Here is a 26,075-nt window from a genome sequence, read left to right on the forward strand (position 1 = left end):
AGTGCCTTCAGTACCCTCGGATGGAGCTCATCCGGGCCTGCCGACTTAAAGGCATCCAGTTCTTCCAAGTGACTCTGCACCATCTCAGGGTCTACGCTTGGTAGTCTGGCGCCTTGCTGCTGCCTCTCTACAACCCCAGTGAGAAACTTGTCGTGCCCCTCGCTTAGGAACACTGAGGCAAAGAACTCGTTGTGGAGTTCAGCCTTGTCCCCCCTGTCTGTCACCAATTGCTTCTGCCCATTTAGCAGGGGTCCTATTCCTCCCTGGGCCTTCACTTTGATCACCCCTGAATTTTTTGTTCCCTCTGGTAGGAGGAGCTACAGTCACTTTGCAGATAATGTTGATTTACATTTTGATATCAACTTTCATCTATAGGCATCCCAAATCGCTCCGCTGACTATGTCCCTTTAGTAGCACTGAAATACAGCCTCTTCTGACTTGGAGGGCATCAGCTAATTGGACAAGCTCACTGCGCAGAACTGGACGCACAGTGAAATTCTGGCCTGGAGTAAACAGGGAGCAATGATTTAGTTAGTTTTTCCCATCAAGTTGAAGATTACCTGAAATACTTCCTCCCCTAGGAGTATCATACTATATCATATCGTATCGTACTGTATCATAATATTGAGCCTGCCAGGATCTGAATGTGCAGTTACAGGAAGTTTAGGGATATTGCACTAGATGGAAGCCCTCTGAGGCAGGGATTGTACCATTGTGCGCACTGCATAGGCTGAGCCCATTTTAACAATAATGGGCTACACATCATTACTACTATTATGTCCCTTTTCCAGTCCCTGCAGGGAGAAGATAAAAATTAAGAACATTCTGAATCTGGGCAAAATCTTTCTACTTGCTCTGTTTCAAATGTTCTCATTTAAAAACCGCAAAACCCGCAGTTTTTCCTATCACCTGTGCACAGCACGGGTTTCAGCACAAATCATTTATCTCTGTTGTGAACTGGGGTAATGCAGTCCCTTGCGAAATAAGACTTGTGTTCATACTTAAAGAAGAAAACGAATCCTGCCTGGAAGCACTTCAGAATCTCAAACTACGCTCCTAATCAAATCCCCGGTGGAAATGGTGGCGTCTCTCAAGAGAGTTCACACCAAAGACAGACTTGGCCATAAATCTCGGGTACCACAAAGAACCTCAGAGAAGGGGCTGGCAATTGGGATTTCATAACGCATGTATTGAATAGCCCCCTACAGAAAAAAATTACCAAGACTAAATGCTGGATACCAACCTGACTTGGATAGTAGCAGAAAGCATGTGTTACCAATGTCTGTGAAAGTAATGACAAAAAAATCACTGATTCTACACCTAGTTGAAATTGGAGTGAAGCATCTTTTGCCTCTACTTAATTTTCTCTCTTTACACCTGCTTGAACCAGTCAGATGGAGTAAGAGCCAAACTAGCAATCCCCCCGCCACCCCCCCACTAACAGCCATCTCCTTCCTGCTCCACATCATTCCCAGCTGTCTTCGGGGGCTGGGAAGCACAGGAGCTCTTGCTGTCCACTGCAGCAGGGCTGGGTTCATCTGGGAATGCAGACAACAGCTGCAGGATTGGACGGGGGGTTTCCCTTCCCTATGCCTGTTCCAGGACAAGACGGAGTGGAGGCAACTACTCCCCAGTTGCTGCTGTCCCCTTCCCAAATGAGCCCATGTCTCACTCAGCTTGGCTGGCTCTGGAGCTTCCTTACCCACAGCAGTACAGAAAGCAGCAGTGGCAAGCAGGGGCATGGGGGACAGGAAGGGGGAAGAGGCATGTCTCTGAGAAGGAAGGGGAAGACAGCAGAAATTTGTATTTGCTTCAGGGACTTAAAAAGTATCCAGAAGCTCCTGCAGGGCAGTCTGCCCATATTGGTGGAGGTTGGAAGCAAGAGGTCTAGCTACACCTGTGATATGGGTTACTGTTCCCACACCCACCTTTTGAAAAATCCTAAATCCTTGCTAGTGCCTGGCAGAGTGCATCTTGGAATATTATAATGTGCCTAGGAGTGCTTCCAACCTCTTCTAATGAAAAAATGTTTAGGCCTAGATGAATGAAAGAAGAATGGATGGCTTTGCAGTTAAGCACCTTGATTGAGACTGAGCTCTCAGTTTAGCTCTCAGTTTAGTTCCTGAAATTTTCTACAGGTTTCCACTATAATTTTGAACAGGTCACTTAATATTCCTGTGCCTCCCCACCACATTTGCAACATAAAAAGGTAATGATTCCTTTTTTCTCATTCCTTCTAATCGTAAGAAATTGTCTCCGCTGCAGAAACCCTGGCAGAATGGAGGTGCAGCAAAGTGCGCCTCTAAACACTAGAGCAACGTAAGCGGTAATTCAAAGACATCTAGAAGACAAAGACAGATCAATAATAGACTATTTCTTTACCTATATAAAGAGTTTTTGTTCATGAAGGAGAAATAATAGGTCTAGCAAGAACATGATAAGTTTCCTTTATACTTAGTTTTGGCAATGGCAAGCAAAGTTCCCATCAACAGCAGTATTAAAGGAGTGGAACAGTTTCTGACGGTCTTGAAAGACAGCCATTGTGGGAAAGGGCAGACCATAAGGAATTGCAGGATTCCTTGGGGAGAGGCTGAATTTTGGCGATGCAGTGAATTTTTGGAGGAAGCCTGATCGGAAACCTTAGACATAGATAAGATCTCATTGGTGATGGTGGGTGGGGGTGAGGAAAGGAGATCCATTTTGAATGCTCGACCACCTTTCAGGGAGAATGGAGAAACTAATAACTTCTTAGCCCCTCGTTAAAAAGAAAAAAGCATGTTAAGTCAGAAATTGCTTAAGAGTGCTTGGTTAGTAGTGACAGCAGGTTCACAGATCATAGTTTGGAAACAATTTTGGATGCCCTAATCAGTAGGCCTGCGTGAAGTGGCTAATATTCACTTTGGATTCGGATTCGGCCGATTCGGGGCACAGTGGTTTGATTCAATGATTCGAATCACTGTCCTGAATCGATTTGGCCAAATCTGATTCAGAGATTCGGCTGCTGCCAAATCAGCTGAATCTCCAAATCACACAGGTCCCATCACTCGCCCACTCTCCCAGCACTGCTTGGCCCCAGCTCCTGGCTCTTTGGGAACAAAAGCCCCCACTCACCAGCTGCAGCAAGGCAGGGGAGTGAACCCCACTGCCCCCCATTGCCCCATGCTGTGTGGAGGTCTCTTTCATGAGACCCCTGACCCCCACCTGCCCCAGCTCCTGGCCCTTTAAAAAAAAAATAGCCCTGACTCACCAGATTCTGACCAGTGGGTGGGGGGGGAATTCCCTCTGCCCCCCACAGCACCAGGGGCTCTGCCATGAACCCCCAGAAGCCCCAAGGTCTGCTGCAGCAGCCGGTGAGTCCAGGGTTTTTTGGTTTGTTTTTTTTTAAAGGGCCAGGAGCTGGGGCAGGTGGGGAAGCCATGGGGGGGATGGGAGAGTGGGCATGGGTCGGCAGGGCTTGTGGTAGAGTCCCCCATGCAGCATGGGGCAGTGGAGGGTTATGGGGATTTCCCCCCCACTCGGCAGCATCCAGTGAGTGGGGGCTTTTTTAAACAACCAGGAGCCAGGGCGGGCAGGACAGCCGTGGGGGGCTGGGGGAGTGGGTGGGAGATGGGGCCTGGCCTCCCCCACCCCCTACTTACCAGCATGGAGTCCTGGTCCGCCTCCCTGCTGCCGCCAGCAGGGACTGTCCGAATCGCCAAAGCTCTCCGAATCTTTTCCGAATTGATTTGGACCTTTTAATTGGTCTCCTGATTTGATTCGGATTCAGAGATTAGGTCCCCGAATCGGGCCAAATCTCCTCTGAATCCAATCAGCACCTGAAGCTTCGCACAGCCCCACTAATCAGCTATAAGATTCTGACTAGACATTGCACTTCCATTCACAGCAGCTAAATCTCAAACCTCACATGCTCTTCACAGCCATACAGAACTGGGGGTTTTCTTTAGCTTTTGTCTCTAAAATGCTAATGCTCCATAACCACCTGCTGCCAACATGAAAGCCTGGGGAGATTTAAAAAGAAAAATAAATAAAAATTACGTAAAGTCAATTAGTTGTGTTGTGGAGAAGAGAGAAAAGTTTGCCAGCTGTGTGTCCTCCAGAGATGCACACTCAATAGTCAATACCATGTCTTATCAGGGTTCAAAAATAAAAGGACTAGTGCTGTAAGAAAAAAAAGGGAAAACACTAACGGTTTTTACCCAGCCCTCACATTTTGGCATTCATACTTTCATTCCTTGTGGAGAAAAAGCAAAGCTGTGACTAAAAGCAGTTATCAAAAGGGGAGTGGTGGGAGAAACGAACACTGAAAATAATTAATGCAACTATTGTTCAGTTGCATATAGATTGTCGTGCCAGGTCAGTCCCTCAAGAGCAATGTCCTGCCTCCAGAAGTGGTTGACCCCCAATACTTTAGCCACAGGGAAAGGGAACTGTATCACATACTTAAGTTATTCTGTAATGCCAGGTATACAGTGGGGAAAAAGGTCTTTTTGACGCCTGTCATGACCATTTTGCAAGCTGAAGCATGAGACTTCAGCCTGGTAGCATGTATGATCAGGCATAGTGATAGGTGGATCTACTGGGTCAAGCAAGGGAGGGAGGAGAGCTAGGACTCCTGGATTCTGTTTCCATCTCTCGTGGATTCAGTTTGAAGCACTGGCCAGAGATCGGCTTCAGCTCCCTGTTTATGTGATTTAATTAATGCATGTAAAGTGTTATGAGATGCTCAGTGGGAAGGTTCTATTAGAGAGACAAATGTTGCTAGCTTGCAATTATCAGGATTAGAATAATAGGGATTCCTTATTAAATGCAGAATATATAGGGCAAATTCCAACAATAGGGTTAACCCAGTTCTAACTAGAGGCAGAATCTGTTCTCGACTTTGTAAAGATTCCTTGATCACAGTTTTATTCTCTCCCTTTTCTTAAACTCTATCCCTCCTACACACCACAATACAAATTGCTGTCATTCCAATACTGCACTTTAATACTACATTAATCGTAATATGAAAATAAGACTAACTCAAATGAGTCTTAATTAAAGAAGATAACAATGGCTTGTGTTCACTAAGAGGTTTGAATAACATGAACCTTCCTTTTATAAAGTCACCAGTTCATACCTCTGATTGCTTATTGAAAATGGGACTCCACGTACTGTAATTATACTTTATTTGTGTGTGTCATTTCTTTTATTGCCAATTTTTCTGGAAGAAATAGCAAGTCCTATTAGAATAAGTTATCATAAACATAACTTCTGCTCTAGTTAATTGAAGCCTAGTGAAGGCACTATATAGAAAAACTAATTGCAAGTTGAGCCTCAACTCTGTGTTTCAAGAGTGGCCTAGGGCAGTGGTTTGCAACCTTTTTTTTGTACCAGGACCCATTTGTAAACATAGATGGCCAGTCTCGACCCAGGCCGCTCACTCCCAACCCACTGCCCCTTATCCCTAGCCTCCCAGTATATGAGGCAGGGTGGTGTGGGGGGTATGAGGGGCCCAAGCAGCCCCTTGCAGGCTGGAACGCTGACAGCCTGCAAGGTAAAAGCCACCTTTTCCCACATCTTTCTCATTTCAAGGAGAATCCATTTTTAAAGTCTGATCCATTTTTTAAATTTGTTCGTGACCCTTTCATATATTCTCGCAACCCACTTTTGGGTCGCGACCCATGGGTTGAGAAACACTGGCCTAAGGGACCTAATAATGAGTGCGTTGTCTGTTTTCTTAGGTGTGGCATGCATGGCAGGTGCTCACTTGAATTTTCACAAAGCCATGCATAAGTTGGCTGGTTCCACAATGAAATAGGGCATATAAATGAATTCCCTTGTGTGCACTCAGACTAGATGGAGGGATCACAGTTCTAGGGTGATGGTAGTATTATTCAATGTATAGGACCAAAGTTCTGAGATATTCCCTTTCAGCCACAACAGCATGATTTAGTTTTCAGTGTTAATAGAGTTCACTCAGTAAAGCAGGAGAACTCTGGCTGAAATAAGAGAATTTTAAGGCACAAAGGGCATGCTTACGCACAAGTCTCTTGGCCCAGAGCTGTGCTGTCTGGCTTTCCTGACTCATGCTTAGCTTTATTATAAACACATTTGGAATAAAAACTACATGCAAGTATTCCATAATACTTCAGGGAGAGAGGACTTCTAGGAAGGGACGGTATCCATCTCACAAGGAAAGGTAAGTCCTTGTTCGCAGTCAAGGATGGCCGATCTTTTGGACAAGGCTTTAAACTAAGATTGCTGGGGGATGGACATACATAAATTCAAACACGTCCAGGGACCAACATACAAGTGAGCCCAGTTGATAGGGACACTGGGGGAGAACTCTTGCAGGAGCTGAGGGAATAGCTCTCCATCAGCAGGACAGGAAGATGAGGGCTGAAGTAGGAGGACTCAGGTACCTATATCCTAACACCAAGAGCATGGGGAACAAGCAGGAGGAGCTAGCCCTCCTACTGTCCAGTGTGCATTATGATCTAGTAGGGATTATGGAGACCTGGTGGGACTCCTCACATGACTGGAGTGTAGCTATACAGGGCTACACCCTGCATAGAAGGGACCAGGTGGAGAAGAAGGGGGGAGGCATTGCTCTCTATGTGAAGGAGCAGTACACCTCCTTGGAGCCTGACACTGGCTCCAAAAATGGAAACCCTCTGGGTCAAGTGGCAAGTGGGCAAGTGGGAAGGGCACAGCGAGAGAGACCTAACTAAAGGTGTATATTACAGACCACCAAACCATGGAGAGGAGCTCGATCTGGAGTTCACCCTAGAACTGACTGAGGCTGCACATGCATGTGACATGGTCATCACGGGCAATTTTAATTATCCAGACATCTCCTGGGAGGAACATTCGGCCAAGTTGGAATGGTTGAAATCCTTCCTGACCTGTGTCAAGGAGCTCTTCCTGACTCGAGATGCATGGGCCAACCAGAGGTGATGCTCTGCTAGACTGGTCCTGGCCAAAGGAGACAAACTGGTGACTGACTTAAGAACAGAGGGGAGTCTGGGCAACAGCAACAATGAAACTATCATGTTCACTGTCCGATGGAAGGCAGACAAATCGGATAGCAGGATTGAAGTCTTGGGCTTCAAAAATGCAAATTTCAACAAGCTTAGGTCACTAGTAGGGCAAGTGCTGTGGGACTGGGGACCGAAGACGAAAGGTGTGCATGAAGAGTGGATGTTCCTTAAGGACATGATCCTTGAAGCACAAGGGAAGCCCATTCCCACGCGGAGAAAAGGTAACAGAAGGGCTCTTGGCTAAACACGGAAATCATGGTCCTCTTAAGAAAGAAGAAAGAGGCTTATAAACAATGGAAGCTTCAGGTGGACCCTAAGGAGGACTATTCCACAACAGCCTGCATTTGGAGGGAACAGATAAGACAGGCTAAAGCAACAGCTGAACTTAGATTAGCAACGGGAATCAAGGACAACAAGAAGTCCGTTACGTACATAGGGGACAGGAGGAAAACAAATGGGAGTGTGGGGCCATTGCTCAACAACTCAGGAGAGCTGGTTACCAGCACCCAGGAGAAAGCTGAACTCCTGAATGACTACTTTGCTTTGGTCTTTCACCGGACCAAGTGAAAAACCACACCAGGTAGAGCAGAGGATGAGCACGGTAGGAATAATTGCCTTCCTACTATTGCCGTAGGATTGATGTATGACCAATTAATAAAATTAGACATATACAAGTCAGCAGGACTGGGTGATGTTCATCGGAGAGTGCTGAAGGAGCTGGCCAAAGTCATTGTGGAACCCCTGGCAAAACTCTTCCACAACTCATGGCTCTCCGGAGAAGTCCCTCAGGACTGGAAGAGGGCCAATGTTGTGCCCATCCACCAGAAGGGCAGGAGGGAGGACCCAGGTAACTATAGGCCAATCAGCCTAACTTCCATCCTAGGGACAATCCTAGAAAAGGTCATCAAGGAGTCTATCTGCAATAAGCTTGCAGAAGGTAAGATTCTGAATGCCAGCCAGCATGGCTTCACTGCGGGCAGGTCTTGCCTTACCAACCTCATCTCCTTCTATGACTAGGTAACTCACCACCTGGACACAAGAGAATAGGTTGATATTGTATACCTTGACTTCCAAAAGGCCTTTGGTTCTAGTATCCCATGATGTCCTCACAAGAAAATTGGAGGATTGTGGGCTTCACTCCAAGACAGTCAGGTGGGTGAGAAACTAGCTGCACAACAGGACCTGGAGAGTCATAGTGAACAGATCTGTGTCATCCTGGCAAGAAGTGCTGTGGTGTCCCACAGGGCTCAGTGCTTGGTCCAGTACTTTTCAACATCTTTATTAACAATTTGGATGTGAGGGTGGAGAGATCACTGGCCAAGTTCGCGGATGACACCAAGTTATGGGGAAGCATGGTCATGCTTCAAGATAGGCTACAGTTATAGGCAGACCTAGATAGGCTAGCAACTTGGGTGGATCGGAACCTGATGAAGTTCAACATCGAGAAATCTAAAGTGCTCCACCTCAGGACGAGCAACCCCCAACATACCTACAAACGTGGCAGCAGCACCAAACTGATCAGCACCATGAATGAAAGGGACCTGGGGCTAATAATAGACCACGGTATGAATATGAGCCAGCAGTGTGATGCTGTAGCCAGCATGGCAAATAACTCTCTGGCATGCATCAATTGATGCATCGGAAGCAAAGCCAAGGAGGTGAATCTTCCGCTCTACTCAGCACTGGTGAGACTGCAGCTGGAGTACTGCATCCAGTTCTGGGCACTGCACTTTAACAAGGATGTGGACAAGCTTGAGAGAGTCCAAAGAAAAGCCATCCGTATGATGAGAGTCTTAAAAGGCAAGCCATGCGAGGAAATGTTGAGGGATCTGGGACTCTTCATCCAGAGGAAAAGTAGGCTGAGAGGGGACCTAGTAGCAGCTTACCGCTACACTAGGGGAGTACCATCAAGGACTTGGTGAGCAACTGTTCACCAGGGCACCCGAGGGGAAAACCAGGAGTAATGGCCAAAAATGCTGGAAGATAGATTCAGGCTCAACATTAGGAAAAACTTCTTCACAGTCAGGGATTCCAGACTGTGCAATAAGTGGCTAGTATTTGCTTTGGATTCGGCTGGCTTGGGGGACAGTGATTCAATTCGATGATTCAAATCACTGTCCTGAATTGATTTGGCCGAATCTGATTTGGAGATTTGGCTGCCACTGAATTGGCTGAATCTCTGAGTCGGCCCCATTCCCCGCCTGCTCTCAATGGCTGCCCTGCCTACTCTCCCAGCTCCTGGCTCTTTAAAAATAAATAAATAAATAAAAACGCTGCCACTAACCATCTGCTGCCAGGTGGGGGGCAATCCCCACTGCCCCCCATTGTCCTGTGCTGTGTGAGGGGCTCTGCCATGAGCCCCCCGACCCCCACCCACTCTCCCAGCCCCCCACATGGCTGCCTGACCCAGTCCAGCTCCCGGCCCTTTAAAAAAAAAAAAGCCCCAACTCACTGGCTGCTGCCAGGTGGTGGGGTGATCCCTGCCGCCTGCCACCACCCTGCATTGTGTGCGGGGCTCTGCCACAACCCCCCAGAAGCCCCAAGGCCACTGCAGCAGCCAGTTAGTTGGGGCTTTTTAAAAATTATTTTTAAAGGACCAGGAGCTGGGGCAGGTGGAGCCGCCTTCAGGCAGTGGGAGGTGTCCTGAGAGAGCAGGTAGGGGTCAGGAGGCTTGTGGCAGAGCCCCCCGCACAGCGCAGGGCAGTGGGGATCGTCCCCCCACCACCCCCCGGCAGCAGCCGGTGAGTAGGGGCTTTTTTTTAAAAAGCTGGGAGCTGGGGCAGGTGGGGCAGCCATTGCGGGGGGGCTGGGAGAGCAGGCGGGGATCAGGGGATACTCAGGGAGGCTGGGGGAACAGGCAGGGGATGGTGTCTGGCAGGGGCCCCCCTCCCTGCCCCCTACTTACCAGCGTGGAGTATGGGTCTAGCTCTCTGCTGCAGTGAGCAGGGACTGCCCGAATTGCGGAAGCTCTCCAAATCTTTTCTGAATCGATTCAGAGAGCTTCAAATTCAGACCTTTTAATTGGTTTCCTGATTCTATTCAGATTCGGAGATTTGGTCACTGAATCAGACTGAATCACCTCCAAAGCGAATCAGCACCTGAAGCTTCACACAGCCCTAGTGTGTATGTGTGATGTGTGTGTTGTGTGTGCAGCCAGGGGCAGAGTGAGTGGGTGGGTGGGTGTGGATGTGCAGCCCGGGGCAGAGTGGGTAGGGGTGGGTGGGTGTGTGTTCATAGGATGAGTCCTACACACACTCTCCACCATACACACATCCCCACACTCCCCCTTACAATGCCATACATGCAGACCCCCACATCCACACCCCCTCACCCAGCCCAGGCACCCACCCCCCACAAGCCCCACATCCACAGCCACATGCTCCCTCACCCGACATACGCACACACCCACAGCCCTCCACAAACCTATACCCACCTCCCACAATATACAAGACTGAAATTTAATTTTAAGCTATTGTGCAATCACCTCTGTGTACACTACACAAAGACATGCAAATCAGGACAAAACTATGTTTTTAAATCAGATTAATGAATGCTGTAGATGTTTCCTTTTTAGAAGATAATTTGGTATTTTTCTGGTTCCAAGATGGCACAACCCCTTGCTGAAAGGAGTACTTCCGGGGGCAAGGGGACAGAGTTCTGGTGGCAAAGGTCAAGGCTTAGGGGGCGGGACATCCGGTCATAAGATGGCAACCAGGGGCGGGGCACCTGCCAAGGGGCGGAGCTACTCATGCGGCCTTCCACAGCTTGCTAAACTCAGTAAGTGGCCCTCCGCCCAAAATAACTGCCTGCCTCTGGTTTACGTGGCTGGCCCCAAAGGGCGTGGTGGGGGCATGTAAGCTGTCTCTGAATCGCTCTGTCATTCATGGTGGGCAATTGGCTAGTATTTTGATATTGGTTGGACCTTTTTTCAAAATAATTTGTTGAAATGGATTTTTTAAAACAAATCATTAACTTCTTTCCTTTTCCTTTTTTTTTTTTACCCAGTTTTGGTAAATACATTTAGGGATTGAGAGACAAAAAGCAGTGTACCTGAAGTAAACGCAGGAGCTAATATGCAAGTCAGCTAGGTTCTGAATGACCGTGTGAAACTGAGATTCAAGGCATGGAAGGGGGGCACCACTGCAGGGACCTATCCCTCCCCTCCTTGCTTTGCCTTCCCCGGGTGTCTCATTTTATCCAGGAGCCGCACTGGTCTCAGATCCCATGCCAGGCTTGCAGATAAGAAGTAAAAGCCATTGAGTGGAGTTAGTACTTGAAGGTGGGCTTGAGTGTTTGAGAAGTGGCTTTTGCCCAGCACTGCTTCTCTTCAGTTGATCATCCCTGGCTCTGCGCATGGCCTCAGTCCTCTGCTGCTGATCTGCTTTTCCTTTAGACAGAGGAGGAGATGCTTTAGCAACCAGTATGAACAGTGCTTTTAACTGGCACTAGTCTTTGTCTCAGGGACTAGATCCTCTCCATGACATTCTCACCAGTCACTGACTTCAAGCCTAAAAGCTAAAAGTCCATTTTGAAATCAAGATCTTCCACTGGTAGGGCACCAGGTACACAGCTGAGAAACTGAAATACAGACTGTACTGGTTTTCATATTTGGAAATTTTACTGGTTACCTTTCTGGGGCAATCACTGAGGATGCTGCAGCATCAAATTCAGTGAGAGGGCTAGGATGGCAGTAGCAAGGGGTGGACTGAAATGAAGCCTGCAGAAGCCCTGGGAATGACTTGACACTGAGCATTCAAAACAGTAAGTATAATGTAGCCATTGAGGCAGGCATATTGGTGAAATAAATGGAAAGGCTTCATCCTCAGCTGATGGAGACTGGAGTAGCTCAGTTACACTCAATACCACTTCACATCTGGCCCTTAGTTCCAGAAAAAAAATGGGCTAAATACTGTTCTCGAAGCATGCAACACTCGGTATTTTTTTTCAGGTTCTTCAAGAATAAATAGAACAATCACAAGCCATTGACTATTTTATGTGCAGTTGTCGTGGGGCCAAGAAAGAGCAGCAGTGAAGTCACCCAGCTAAATTTCCATGACTACTCTTCTTGATGGACTCCACCCTTTCTTTGGAGCCATCTTTTTTTTTTCCCCAACTGTATTTCTTAAGGCCATCAACCCTCTATAATGCTCCTGATCTTCCTGCTTTTGTGACTTCTGTGTTAGATTATGGTGCTATGATTCAAGCCTGTGTTCAACATAGTAAAAAAGCTCGTCTGTATGCATAATACAGAAAAGGTACATTGTTCCAAATCAAGGCTGCAAAGGTGATTGAGCCAGCATAAATCTATCATACAGATAAATAGGTTCGAACAAGGAGAAAACAGTTTGCTATGATTGTCTACCGTCGCATGGAAAGAGACTGACAAATAGCAGATTACCTGGAATTTATGAATAGTTATTCCAGTAATAGAAGAAGAAAGATCAAACACATTGTGCTATTTTGAGGGCATACGAAGTGTTGTATGGTATAATGTTTGGAGCAGGGAATTGTGATTGACGACTCTAAAGTTCTCTTTCTTGTTCTAACATAGACTTGCCGTGTGACCTTGTGCAAAATGCTTAAGCCCCAATTCATCATTTCCCTGCACTGTACACAGGTAGCTAAAAGTGCATGCAATAGTCTAAAAGTGCATGGTAAAATGCTACCAGATGAGAGTAGTGGCACATTAGGCACATTTTGATTATTGCCTTCAACACTATATCATCATTTACATTAGTGCAACGAGGCCCTAAGCCTCAAATTTTGTATACCTCTATTTTTATGCCCAATTTAAAGCACTTCACATTTGATTGCTCAGAGGTGATGAGGTCTGGTAAGGTCTGCATGACTGCATTTGGGGCTGTAAGCGCTCATTACCCCCTGGAAAAAATCATGGTCCTAAGTGTCAAAGTGGGGAAACCAAAAATTGAAGCACCCAAAGCTTGAAGCTACCTTTCAGGCTCACCCCTACACTGGCCATATCCCTATGCAAAATGGGCAGACCAACACTTGCCTCACACGGATTTTGTTAAGATTTACTCATGAATGTTTGAAAAGCATTTGATTTCATTAGATTACCCTTAATTTGAAGACAGTAATAGGAAAGACTATAAAAGCAGCCCATATGAACATGAAATGCACTTGCATGTTGTCTCAACTTGATGGAATTGGCCCAAGCCCAGCATTTTTTGCAATTTTTTAAGAATTGAAAAGGGATTTATCTCCATGCCCCTCCCTACTGGAAAACTCATTTGTGAGGGAAGGAAATGACATTCTGAATTTTTATTTGGATGATTAAGTTAGACCTTAAAACAGAAGTTTACACATCTTAATAGGAAATGGGAAAAAAATCTATTTTTCCTCTAAATTCTTCATAAAGCAACATAATGTGGAATTAGACATGACTGTTCCTTTCTGTGCAGTTTCACAGAGAAATATTTGCTATTCTGGCACAGCCATGGTGACTATTAGTTTTTTTTCTACTGGAAATCCAGCAAAGTCCTGATTTTGATGGATTTGCAGGGATTAGATCTGGTTACTGATTTGTTTACTCTGCACTTAAGGGAATATTAAATACCTGTATCCTGTAACGTTTCCCTTCTCTGCCTTGCCTAATAAACAGTCCTGAATTGCATCCTAATACCATGTCAGTTATTACTGAAAAGACTCTTGCTATTTGCAATAAGTGTGAGAGTTCATCTAATTAGCTGATTTCAGTTCATTTGGCATTAAATAATTCCCAGAATTCCCATATGTTTGTACAATATGTTCAACAGGGGGACTGATTCTCTGAAAGCAATTAAATAGCTCCTTTCCAAAGAGCTCGTCATTGGTCATTCACACACATCCCTGCCATTCCTCTCCACAATGTATGCAGTCAGTAATTACACTGAGTCAGAGTGACCATGGAGAGTTGCCAGTAACCATTATAGAGGCTATGCCATTTCTGAGATTGTAACTTGCTGTTAACATTTTCCAGGGTTTTTTTGTTCGTTTGTTTTATACAAGGATCAAATTGTCCCAGGCCGTTTCACATCACCCTCCATCTGCTAATAGGACTTCTTCCCGTCAAACTGGTGTGTGTGTGCGTGCGCAAGTGCATATGTGGTATTAAGTTTTCTTCTTGATGCTTGAAAGGCTTAAATTAGTTTTTATTGGGAATCATCACCAGTAGCATGACTAAGCCCCTGGATTCACAGCCCCTGAGGGTAAATGCAGTGTTGTTTTCAGTTTAACCTATATTTTGCTCCCACTATGGGAGATGAATTGTCAAACTTTGTGCTGGAGGTAACTTTGGCAAACTTTTCCCCCTGCATTTTGTGCACTTGTCAGCAGCATCAAATTGGCGTGGGAAGCAGTAGTTGAAGGACGTGTGCCTGTTGTGAGTGAGATAGGATAGAGATGCACCCACCAAGTTAAATAACTCGGGTTTGACTCATTCTCTGGAAATATGCTATTGTTATCCCTTCCAGCAGCAGCATCAAAACAAAGATAAGGAGATAGAATGCATCAGTCATTGCAGAGGTACAGCAGAGAGTAAGACGAATTAAATAACTTACCCAAAAATGAATATGTAAAGAGTTAGCTTGAAGGTTTTCAATACTTCTGAGACCAAGTGCTCTGTATTTTAAGAAACCTGGTGGATCATTTTGAAAGCACTTTATAAACAAAGTTTTGTGCTGTAGGAAGAGGTTTCGGCAGCATCCTTTCGGAGGCTGTTTTTAGTAAACAAAAATCAAATGCAAGTTGAAAACAGTAGTGTTACTTGTTTTTGGCACTATTGTTGTTATTGCAGAAACCTTTTTTTTTTCCTAGTAACAGTTTAGTTGCAAAGCACTCGTGGCTCCTGAAAAAAAAAATGATATTCACAAACATATGCCAAGTAGTTTGAATGAATATATTGTCAGACTACAAGTTGTTTCAGAACTGTTCATTTGGAGTATTAATGGTGGCCCTAACTCAGCAGAACACTTAAGCAGGTGCTTATCTTTAAGCATAGTAAGATTGCCAACATGCTTATTGTTAAGCTTGGGCTTAAATGGCAAGAATGCCATTTAAATAGAAGAATAGAATATATGAGGAATCATGCACTTTTAGCTTGATGTTTTAGCAGAACAAATATGTATGCATGTATGATCTTTGGGGACTTGTGAACAATTAATACTCTGACTGCTATAAAAAAGTAAAGAAGAATTAGCCCGTTTATTTCTAAATACGTTTTTTTTTCTATTCAAGCCTCAAACCATTAACACTGTGCTTGCACATTATGTTTCCACATGAATAGTTTTATTGGGACATCCCTTAGACTGTAAGCGTTTGGGGGTAGACAGCATTTGGTTCTCTATTTGTACAACTTTTAAAACAACAGGGTCCTAGCTCCAGACTGGAGCTCTTATGTGCTACAAAAATACAAATAATAATAATCACAAGTGAGGTCATGTTTGTGCTAAGGTATTTGCAGGAGGAGAGCCTAACTGACTGAAAGGATGGGTATATGCCATGCCCTGCACACACTGCAGACATACCTGAGATGGCTTTAAACTAGCAAGCTCAGTTACTGATAGAAGTGTGGCTACTGTGGCATGGCTCAGCATGGGCTGAGTGCTTGAGTATTACTATTTATCCAGCTTCTCAAGTGCTTTTTGCAGCCTGTACTGCCTACTGCACAACTATGACTATGCTGCACTCAGTACACCAGCTAGCAAGTTTAATGCCGTCTCAAATATATTTACATAAGCTGCAGTCGGTCACCAGGCTGGCAGGGACACATTTCCTCCTGACTTAGTGGTGTTACACAGATGTGTCTTATATTTTGAGAGCAGAATACTGAGTAGTTCCAGTGTTAACATTAGTAAGCCATACATTTGGGACACAAGCCAAGATGAAGAATACAAGTTAAATAAATCACCTTTTCTCACATTTCTTGCCTGTCATTGCTCAGCATGTGTGTTTTTAAATAAGCGTTATTTATTAATGAATCCAGCTTACCCAGTAACAAATTTAATATTTAAAGACGCGTACAATCCCTTAAGGTATACATGAAGACAGATACTTATCTTCCATCAGCAGTGCTCTCTTAACCCAAGTAATGTCCACAGAGGAGTCTTGTAGTCAGTTTTTCCCCCCCTTCTTTTCCATTCAAATCTCTGACACCTCCTTTACATGTCAGTCAGCGTTTAGCTATTGTGTTTCTTCATTTCTATATGTAACCTTCTTAATAATTCATCCCCTCTTTTTTTGTCAGAACTATGTTCCGTCTATGTGTGGTTTGTGTGGGACGGAGTTAAATTAAGTTCTGAATGAGGGAGGAAAGAATAGAGATTCGTATCAGATACTGTGCATTTTTAACTTAATGCCTGCTGTCTATTACTTATCTATTTTGTTCAATTGGAAGAATTAGAGTATGTTTTCAAATGAGGGAAATCAGACGCAATCTGGGGAAATTTGGGAGAGGCTGTATTTTTACACCATCATTTGGCTCATCTTTACTATTATGAAAAGGTTGTTGATGACATTCTTTAAAGAAAAGAATCGCGTGGCAATATTACCAGCTGGTGAATTAAGCAAGGCTTGCTTTCACAGTAACATTAAAGTTGCATTTTGGTTTACTCAAAGAGAAACGTACATCAGGGAACAAGGTTGCAAACCGACCGGTGAAGGGTTGATTAGCTTTGGCTCAAGAAGTTTCTTTCATAGCTATCTTCTGATTCTCTATTGAAATTACTGCGACTGCTGACCTTCCTGTTTCCCCATGTCACTGATGTATAAGATACTCAGATTTTGTCCACAAATCTTTTAAAAATGTGTATAGAAAATTTGTTTATATGCAAATCAGTTTTATGACCTTGATTTTAAAAGAAAATCACAAAAACTTTAACTTCCTTGTTACATTTACTTGAAGATTGATCTATCTTTTCACTATTTATTTACACCCGAAGCCTCCAGCCAGAAAGCACAGAAGTTCTTCTTGGTCCAGAAGTAACTTGTGGCCCTCCAGATGTGACTGTCACCACTCCTTTTGCCTTGACTATACCACACTGTGCAGAAGTAAATTCTGAACACTGGACCATTCACTTGAAAAAAAGAACGCAACAAGGGAAATGGGAGGTAAGTTAAAACCATCCCTCCCTCCCTGATGAGACCATACTGACAGCAGACTCATAAGATACAACTATCTAGGCTAAAATTAGGGCTGATCAGAAATACCAGGGATGGTACGATTCACAGTGCTAAAGGAATTCACCTTTCCCCCATCAAAATGCAAAACTGAGAAGAGGAAATTCATGTCAATGAAAGCCTTACTGGGAAGATGAAATAAAAGTAAGAGGGTACTCTTTTTCTTCTGACTGTTCTTATGTGCTGCAGTTCTGATTCTTTAGCGGTCATGTAAGTGGAGTTTTTATCACTTGATTACTGTGGCTTTTGTTATAGAAACTATTGAGAAATCTCCAGTCTTAACTGATCCTGACCAATCTGGCAAAAAATTATGATGCAAGAAAGGTCAGGCGTTATGTAAAAATCCATACTTGGCTTTTAATATTTTTTACCTAAATTTTCTAGAGTGCTGCTGTTTGCTAATATCATCCTTTTTCATCATTTTTAATTTTACTGCCCAATGATCACCTTGTGCCAGTAATCTCTACAGGACTACCACATGCCGCATAATATATTTACCAATTGTAAATCATAATTTACTATTATGTTGCGTTTTTCCTTTTCACTCGCTCTGACAGACAATGCTGGAATGATACCATGCATGATATTTTTAATCATCTCTCTGCCTACCCAAGCTACTTATCTTACTTGTTTTTCTTCCCTGAACTATTTCATCATAGTCCTCTTACTCTAGATGCTCTCGCTTCTGAGTCAGTTGTCTCAATGCCGGTTGCAAATAGCCAAAGGACTAGTGAGGTAAAATGAAATATTACTATGAAAATTCCTCAAATCATTTATCTAATGACACTACAGCGCAGCAAAACTGTACGTGGAAGACAAAAGATTTTTTTTTTTTGGATAAGAATAAACATTATCGTGATGGATAGTATACGAGGATGTCAGATGCAGGCTGCTGTTCAAGGTTTGTGTATTGACTTTGAACTTCACAGTTATTTCTTAACTTGACATTGGGAAAAATTAGCTATAAAGTCAAGAACGCTTGAAAAGGTGCTAAAATTGCTTATGCATCGTTATTATTACATTGAATTCGGTACAATATATCACCATAAGCACTGCTGCTGACTCAGGGCTACAAGGTGAGTACTCACTCACATAAGTAGTTCCACTGAAGTCAACATGAGTAAAGGCTCTGCAGTCGAGCTGCGAACGTACTAAAAGTATACAGTGAACCAGGAAAAAAAAATAGATCAACTGAAACATCATGCCTTCTGCTCAGAAAAGCTTGCTGATTTTGAAATGTGATTTTTCATTGCATAGGAAGTGATGTCCGTGGAAGAGGAAACTACTTCTTGCTACTGTCTGTTGGATCCTTACGCCTGCCACATTCTCTTAAACAGCTTTGGAACTTATGCTCTTGTTGGAGAGCCCGTCTCCGACTGTGCTGTTAAACAGCTGAAAGTAGCAGTCTTCGGCTGCTTGTCTTGCAATTCGCTGGATTACAATTTGCGAGTATATTGTGTGGATAACACTCCTTGTGCATTTCAGGTAAAGGATTCTGATCTGTGAATTATCTGTTCCTTTCCATAAAAACACAGCTGCTCTCTATGTATGGCTAGACCAGCACTGGACTAAAACTCAAAAGACAACAGGATGTGTAAGTCACCAGTGCCATGTTGTGTTAATTTGGGAAAGTGACACCATCTCTCTATATACCTCTCTTTCCCATCCTATTCTTTCTCCGTCTTGTATATTTAGATGGTAAATGCTTTGGGGCAAAGACCATCCCGATAGGGATTTGTACAGTACTGGGTCAAAAAGGGTATCATTGTGGCATAAATAACTGATATTTTACTATCATTTGTTATAAACTATGTATCGGGTTCATTAACTTGAATATTGCTTTTCCTCTTTTAAATCACAACAGGATAGGTAGGTGGTCTCTCCCCCCCCCCCCCCTTTCTATACGAGTCAGGCAATAAGTGTTCAAATACAATTTTGTAAAACTCAAGTGGAACCCTGTGGCATTTAATCAAAATTAGTATGATTTTAAAATGGTGTTTCTGTAAAAATTAGACTCTGCAGCTGTTGCAAACTCTAAAGCTTTAATAAAATGCTTTTCTTTGGGGAATAGAGATGAAGACAGTAGTGACAGCTGATATTTTCCCCCCGTTCCAATTTTGCATCACAGAAACATGACTCTCGTAGCAAAGAATATTTTAATATCCGTATGCTTTTAATAAAAGAAAAGCCCCCTACAGTGGAAACTAGAGAACTATAGCAGCTCTGTGCTTGCTTTTTATATTGATTGCTCTATGGCACATATAACTTACGTGCTTGGCAATATTTAAGTTAGTAAGTCTGTATAAAATTGTAAGAACTAAATTCTGGCCTCAGATAAGTGCGCGCACACACAGACAAATGCAAATTCAAAATGTTGATGTTGGGTCAAAAATGTTTTTATGCTTGTATCAAATAATAATTGTTATGATAGTACTATAATACTAAAATTCTTCAGCATGCTTCAATTTAAGCAAGTCAAAAATCCTGAAACCTGTGAAAAGCTATGAAAATGGCCCACATAAGCAGGCTGGATTTTTATTCCTCAGAGTCTCCCAATTCTAGTTTTTCAGACTGCCTGTTACCATGTATTATTCTTAATGAATGATTCACCCAGTCTGTATTTTACTTTCAATATATATTGCAGACGTTGAGGGGGGGAAGACTTTTTTGACTTTTAAGAGACATTTATTCCCGGGAGGGTGATAACTCGGAGCCAGTAAAGAGCATGTACAGGTACGCCCGGATATCTGGGCCTCATGGACAAGGCCTGGGCTCATGGCCTGCAAGGCCTGCCCGTACACTCTAGACTAAACAAAACCACACACACACACCCCCACAAAAAAAACACACCACGAACATTCAGACTATTGACATTTTTATAGTTCTGCCAGCGGGGGACACCCATGGAGGCCTCAGGGGTCGCCCCGCATGAACAAAAGTCCAAGGCCTCGGCCCGCTTGACGCGTCTCTGCAGCTTGAGCCGCCGGTGGTCTCACAGTACGAGGACCAGGCGTCCCGCCTAGACTCGGCACAGCACCCCCTCGAGGGCCCAGCGCTCCTCAAAATGGGGGGGGAAGAAGCTTAATGTAATTGTATCACTCTGGTTCCCAACTTACTGAAGTATTTAGCAAACAAAGGAGACTAGGCATTTTTTCTTAACGTAAGTGAAAATAAATACGACATTTCTAATTTAGCATTTTTTTTGTTTAGAACAATTAGTCTAAGAATAATTACCATTTTTTCTCCATTTATAGAGACTATCATGTTATCACTTTATAATAAGGCTATTATATATTTATGTAGTGCCACTTTCACTCTAAATATGCTTTATCAATTTACAGCCAGCTTCCTTTTAAAAATGGAAATTGAGCAATTATCACAGGAAATTTCTAAAGTAGATTAAAAAAAGGTAATGTAGAATTGTGGAATAAAGTGTTAGACCGAATCAGACCAAAAATACAATGATTGAAGTGAAGGTAGTTTTCGTTGGTTCCTTATAGCACAGGAATTTACCATACTGCCAAATGCCCTCCCTGAACTTGTTTCTCATGGGGCCTTCTTGATTTATAGCTTCAAGGAGCTGAATATTAACAGTCATTTCAGAAGTCATAGCCAAGTCAGTAGTTCTTCTAACAATGCTTTCATGCTTCTGACAAGCCATCTGACTTACTTTGGTGTTCACAAATTAGATAGAATTCATATGGATTTAAAATCTAATTTCAAAATATTTCTGCAGGTCTCTGCTCCCCGCATATATCTGTAAAACAACCTTAAAAAAGATTGTTCAGGTATAGACAGAAAGGATTTCTTACTATTATTTTTAAATGCAAATATTTTGTTGAACAAACTGGCAAATTTAGTGATGCTTCTTCAGTGCCTTTTGAAGTCCTGAGAGTACATGCTCATCATGATTGTGATCTATCTGTCCAGTTAAATGAATGTTAAAGAATAATGTTCAGCCACTTTGTCTTCTACTGTCTATCTCCTGTTACTTTTTTATCTGTATGCTTTTTATGCTCAGAATATACAGCACTAAAAGATACAGCAAATGAGCTAGGGCAGGCCCAGAATGAACTGAGACTCCTACTCTCTCTGCTCCAGAAACAAGCCCGGGGCCACATTTTTGACCATAGCAGAAGTTAATCCCTGATTCCTCTTCCTCGATGTTGGTGCCCGGCAAGGCAAATTTTACTTCCCCCTCTATGCTGCCTCAGTTGCTCTGGCCTGCTCAGGAAGGGAAAGGTGGTACTCCCCATTCACCTACTGCGTGCACTGTCTGTCGACATGCTCAGAAACCTGCAGGCAGTCAGCTACCATACTGAGTGCTGCCTCTTTCATTTTAAGATAGGTATTATTTCTAATACTTAAAGAAACCATAAGCCTCATCTTTGCTTTGTAAAGTTTCCCCCCTCCTGTTGCAGGAAGTGGTTTCAGATGAAAGACACCAAGGAGGACAGTTACTGGAGGAACCGAAGTTGCTGCATTTCAAAGGGAATACCTTCAGTCTTCAGATATCTGTCCTCGATATCCCCCCTTTCCTCTGGAGAATTAAACCTTTCACTGCATGTCAGGTACCTGTCCAATTTTGTTTACTTTTTTAATTTAAAAGGCAACGCGAGTCTTCACTGTGACAAACAAGGCAATTGTCCCTTTTTATTTTTGCAACGTATCTACTTAATCAGTGAGCATTTAGCAAAAATGCAATTTTTTACGTGTGAAAAAATGCAGAATGAGACCATTCGTATAAAGCAGAGTACTGGTAAATGTTTCATCTTACAAAAGCAAATGTTTTATGTTCCCCCATGTTACTTTCACCTCCTCCAGAATCCCTATATTTTAGCTAAATGTTATCATTCCCATTAAAAGTCGTTTTTCAATATCTGTAATTGATTGACTTGTCATCCTGGTTTTAATGCAACACTGAGTGTACAGCTGAAACACCGAGTATATCTGCAAGCATTTAAATGTCATGAGTTCAAATCATAGCATGTATATTACTGAGGATTAGAAATGACAGAGATAGAGGAGAAAGTTCGCCCATTTGTGGTGCATTAATTAAAGAGGCTGTTGAAGATGGCAAGGCATAAATCAAAGCAAAGGAGAGAGTCTATCAAGTGCATTACTGGCAGAGAAACTGTGCTTGTCTCTCTTAAAACACAGAGAGAAAGAGAACATAATTAGTATATTATCTCCCATTTCCTGAAACCAAATAGAGAAAGGAAAACACAATCTCTTGTGATGTTTGAGCAAAGGCAGCCTAAATGTGTAAGCATCCTGTCCTGAACCACTGGTTTTCAATCTGTGGTCCACAGACCCCTGGAGGTCCGCAGACTATGTCTAATGGGTCCGTAAAGGATTACTACGATCAATCAAAAGTATGTGAATACCCACACTTGCAATTCAAAGGGGTCCATACCTCCATTTGAAATTTCCCACAATGCTATACATCCTACTCTGGAAATTATGCTAATAGAACAGAGGTAATTTATGTCACATCATTGGGGAAGAAAGAATGCGAGTCTCACAAACTTCGGCAGAAAAAGCTTTTCCTCTCCGGAGTATTTATCTTAATGTAGTTACTAAATTTTACAGTTTCCAAAACAAACCCAATCATAATCTCAGGGCATGTCTCACTGGTGAGTAACATACAGATTAAAACCCAGAGTTCATATGCAGTAATAAACACAAAGACATTTTCTGATACTATTTCAGGTTGCCATTTGCTTCCCTGCATACATAACAGCACTGCAGAATTCAGTATATCAGTTTCTGATCAACCCCCAAAGTAAGAAACCCTATAAAATACATTCAAGAACAACTTCAGAAATCTGTTTACTGAAGAATGCCTTCTAGTAAAAGTAGAGTAGAGTTGCACCCAGTACATTTAGAGACATTTCACTTACCAATCCCTGGAGATTGCCTTAATAAGGGAACAAAATGCATTTTATAGCTACCCTATGAAGAATTAACTTCATTTAAATGGCCCGTGTACCCAGTAGTGGACCCCAGCACTGTTAATGCATCTTAAATGTTTTTGTTTAACTATGAGGCTTGCTGCAAAGCCAATATATCTCAATGAAGAATTCAATCCCTTTTACCTTTTCTGCAGCAAATGTATTTGTTTTAACAGCCTTAGTGATGGATAACTCTGCTGTTCATTGAGCAGTGCATTTGGATACCCGATACTGAGCACACACTACAAATATGTAAAGTTTCAGTGCTCATGAAATTCCACCATTTAGCACTGACCTAGTTTCTTGTATGGACATAAGAGAGAGAATGGAATCAACTAGATAAAGTTGGACTGGATGCTAAATAAGAAAAATAGGTAGCAGGGAACAAATATAGCACTGGCCAAAGTAAGACTATGCAGGTGACCCAACAAGGTTGGGTTTTTTGCCCCTGAATCTACCTTCCTTGAGTCCATGCGAGTTTGGTAAGTATTATTTCTGCATAGTTTTTATTTCTTTGGGGCACTATCTCCTGTGCCAGATCCAAGTCTCCAGTGCATGTAAAGTGCTGAGAATGACTCAGAGGCCCAAAGACATTTTGTATGTGGTTCAGCACTTTTCCTAATGCTGCATACAGCGTCTATGAATAAATATATTGTTTATGGTATATTAAACCTAGGTATCTTTGTTCTCTGTTGGCAAGCAATATTCTGGAGTTTTCAGTCCAAATTGAACTGCAGGGTGCTGTTAAAACAAGTCCTGATAGCCATGCAAATTTCTCTGTATTAATCTTTACGGGTTGTAAGGGCCTCACTTTACTGGATCTAATGTGAGTGGCACAGTCCAAAGTAACTATTAAATTTATTGCTGGGAGATAAAAAAATCAGATGAGGGAATCATAACCCATAGAGCAGTGTTTAAGTAACGATAAGTGCTGTGTCTGCTTTAAGAAGGGTACGGCATGGGATAGATAGAACTGGCTCCATACAGTAGGTTTACACGTGGCCGTCGTGTAACCAATGCTTGTGGCATCAGCAGCAGTGCAGGGTTAAACAACAGTTTCTGCAAAACTTCTACCATTAAAATGGATTTGACAGGATGATGATATTGAAGCTGAATAAATATTTGCATTTTATAATTGAGTGTAATTTGAATGACTTGGACGACTGAGAAATAATAATTATTGTTTTTAATAGGAACTACAGCACAATTTACACTAGCTTCATATTTCCTGCTCAGTGAAACATGGTCTGTGAGTCTGTGATGAATCTCTAAACTCTCTTGACAGCTCAGATTTAGGCCTGATGCCAAAAAACAACAACAAGAACAAAAAGTACCCATTTCCATCTGGTAAAATATGAGCCCGAATCCCATGACTCACTTCTATTGGAGTGGTCCCATACAATTTTGGTTCCCTTTTTATTTACCTGTCTCCAGCCCCAAAGCCAAAGAGAACTCCAGGTGGCTCTTTTATGTGGTACAACTATGAATCTACTTGTAGCTGTGACCCAACATGTGCAAGGAGCCAGGAGGGGCACTACGGTTCTTTCCTGCTGTACCTATGGGAGGAAAGGCTGCTGGAAAGGTATTGCTTATAGAGCCTCAGACTCTAAAACAATGGCTGCGTCTGGTTCAGAACAGCCTGAAGTTTTGACAACTTTCTTGGAAGACTGCAGAGTACCCTGGTTTCATCTGATTTTGTGGCAGAAGTAGTGGGAAATGAGATGCAAGCAGGTGTATTTAGCTGTTGGTATTTGATCATGTGCTGCTTCTTGGTAGAAAGGGAGTCTGGGTTTTGCAGTAAGCCAGACGCTGAACCTATATGTAAAGAGCAGGCTTTTTTTTTATCATTGTTTCCCCAATTTCTGGCTTACAAAGCAAGGGGGTCAATCCTCAAAAACAACCTGCAGCAGGTAGAGGTTGCTTTTCTCTGTAATATACACTGTGTGTGCAGTTTCCAAGAAAGGTTACAAGAAGCTATAAAAGCCTGCAAAGAATTTTTCCAACTATTTGACTTGGTCTAATCAAAGGTATCAGATTTGCCCAAAGATCCTTGTCTGCCTGTGTCCTTAGACCAACATGGCTACAACCTATACCCCTGTAGGGGTGTGCACTCACACTTAGCAGCAACAGTAGGTGCCACAAGGTTGGGTTCTCTCCCACCACTTTCACAAGTTGAAGGGGGAACCCCCCTCAGAAGGAGCGTGGATATCAGAGCAGGAAGAGATGGTTAGTTGGCTACAGCTAGGGTAAGAAGCCAGACAGGCAGCTTTGTTGAGTCAAAGCATCTGTTTTCCCCAGTGTCTTCTGTCTTGGAGGATCCAGTGCCTGTCTTTAGCTAGGAAATGATTTACATTCCCTCCATCTGCTAGGAGCCTAATTATAATGGAGAATAAAACTGAAAGCATTTCCGGAATACTTTAAACACATAACTTCACAATACTTTATCTTCTCTTATTATTTTTCACATCATCCTTCTCAGATGGGTGTGATCCCTTCCTCCCCTTTCCCAAAATAAAAGCAAAGATGATTACCTGGGAAAAATCTAATTACAAGTGCTCCTTTCCTAATATTTTAAAATGTTTTGGGTTTTGGTTTTTTTTGTATCAGCTTCAGTATTTTGCTACTCAGGATTTAAACACAGCACTTGTAATTACTACTTGGTGTGTCATTTTGAATGACCCCTGAGAATCTCGAGAAGATGCAAAGGTAGCTGCATTTTAGCAGTGGGGGAAAAGATAACTCTGTATCAGCCTGATCTGCTTCCTGCTTTGCTAACCCCAGTGGAAAAGAGCTGTAAAGGCATAAAATGTCACTTTCTAACTAATGTCACAGTGGGGGGCACAGGCTGCACTACTGCAGTAAATGTGCTCAGCCCTATAGGGTGTTAGCCAAGCACAAATGGGACTGACTAGAATGAAACAAGGGA

The 26,075-nt window shown here is 43.0% G+C and overlaps 1 protein-coding gene across 1 annotated transcript in view; it reads left to right on the plus strand.

Moving 5' to 3' along the window:
• Positions 1–26,075, plus strand: part of UNC5D (unc-5 netrin receptor D) — a 329,440-nt gene that overhangs the window by 292,180 nt on the left and 11,185 nt on the right. The window contains exons 16-18 of the mRNA XM_014524862.1: positions 16,958–17,126; positions 18,453–18,680; positions 21,617–21,766. Of these exons, the coding sequence (XP_014380348.1) occupies positions 16,958–17,126; positions 18,453–18,680; positions 21,617–21,766 (547 nt within the window). The remainder of the gene's footprint in view (positions 1–16,957; positions 17,127–18,452; positions 18,681–21,616; positions 21,767–26,075) is intronic.

Source organism: Alligator sinensis, unplaced genomic scaffold (genome assembly GCF_000455745.1).
Source record: "Alligator sinensis unplaced genomic scaffold, ASM45574v1 scaffold1643_1, whole genome shotgun sequence".
Classification (NCBI taxonomy): domain Eukaryota; kingdom Metazoa; phylum Chordata; order Crocodylia; family Alligatoridae; genus Alligator; species Alligator sinensis.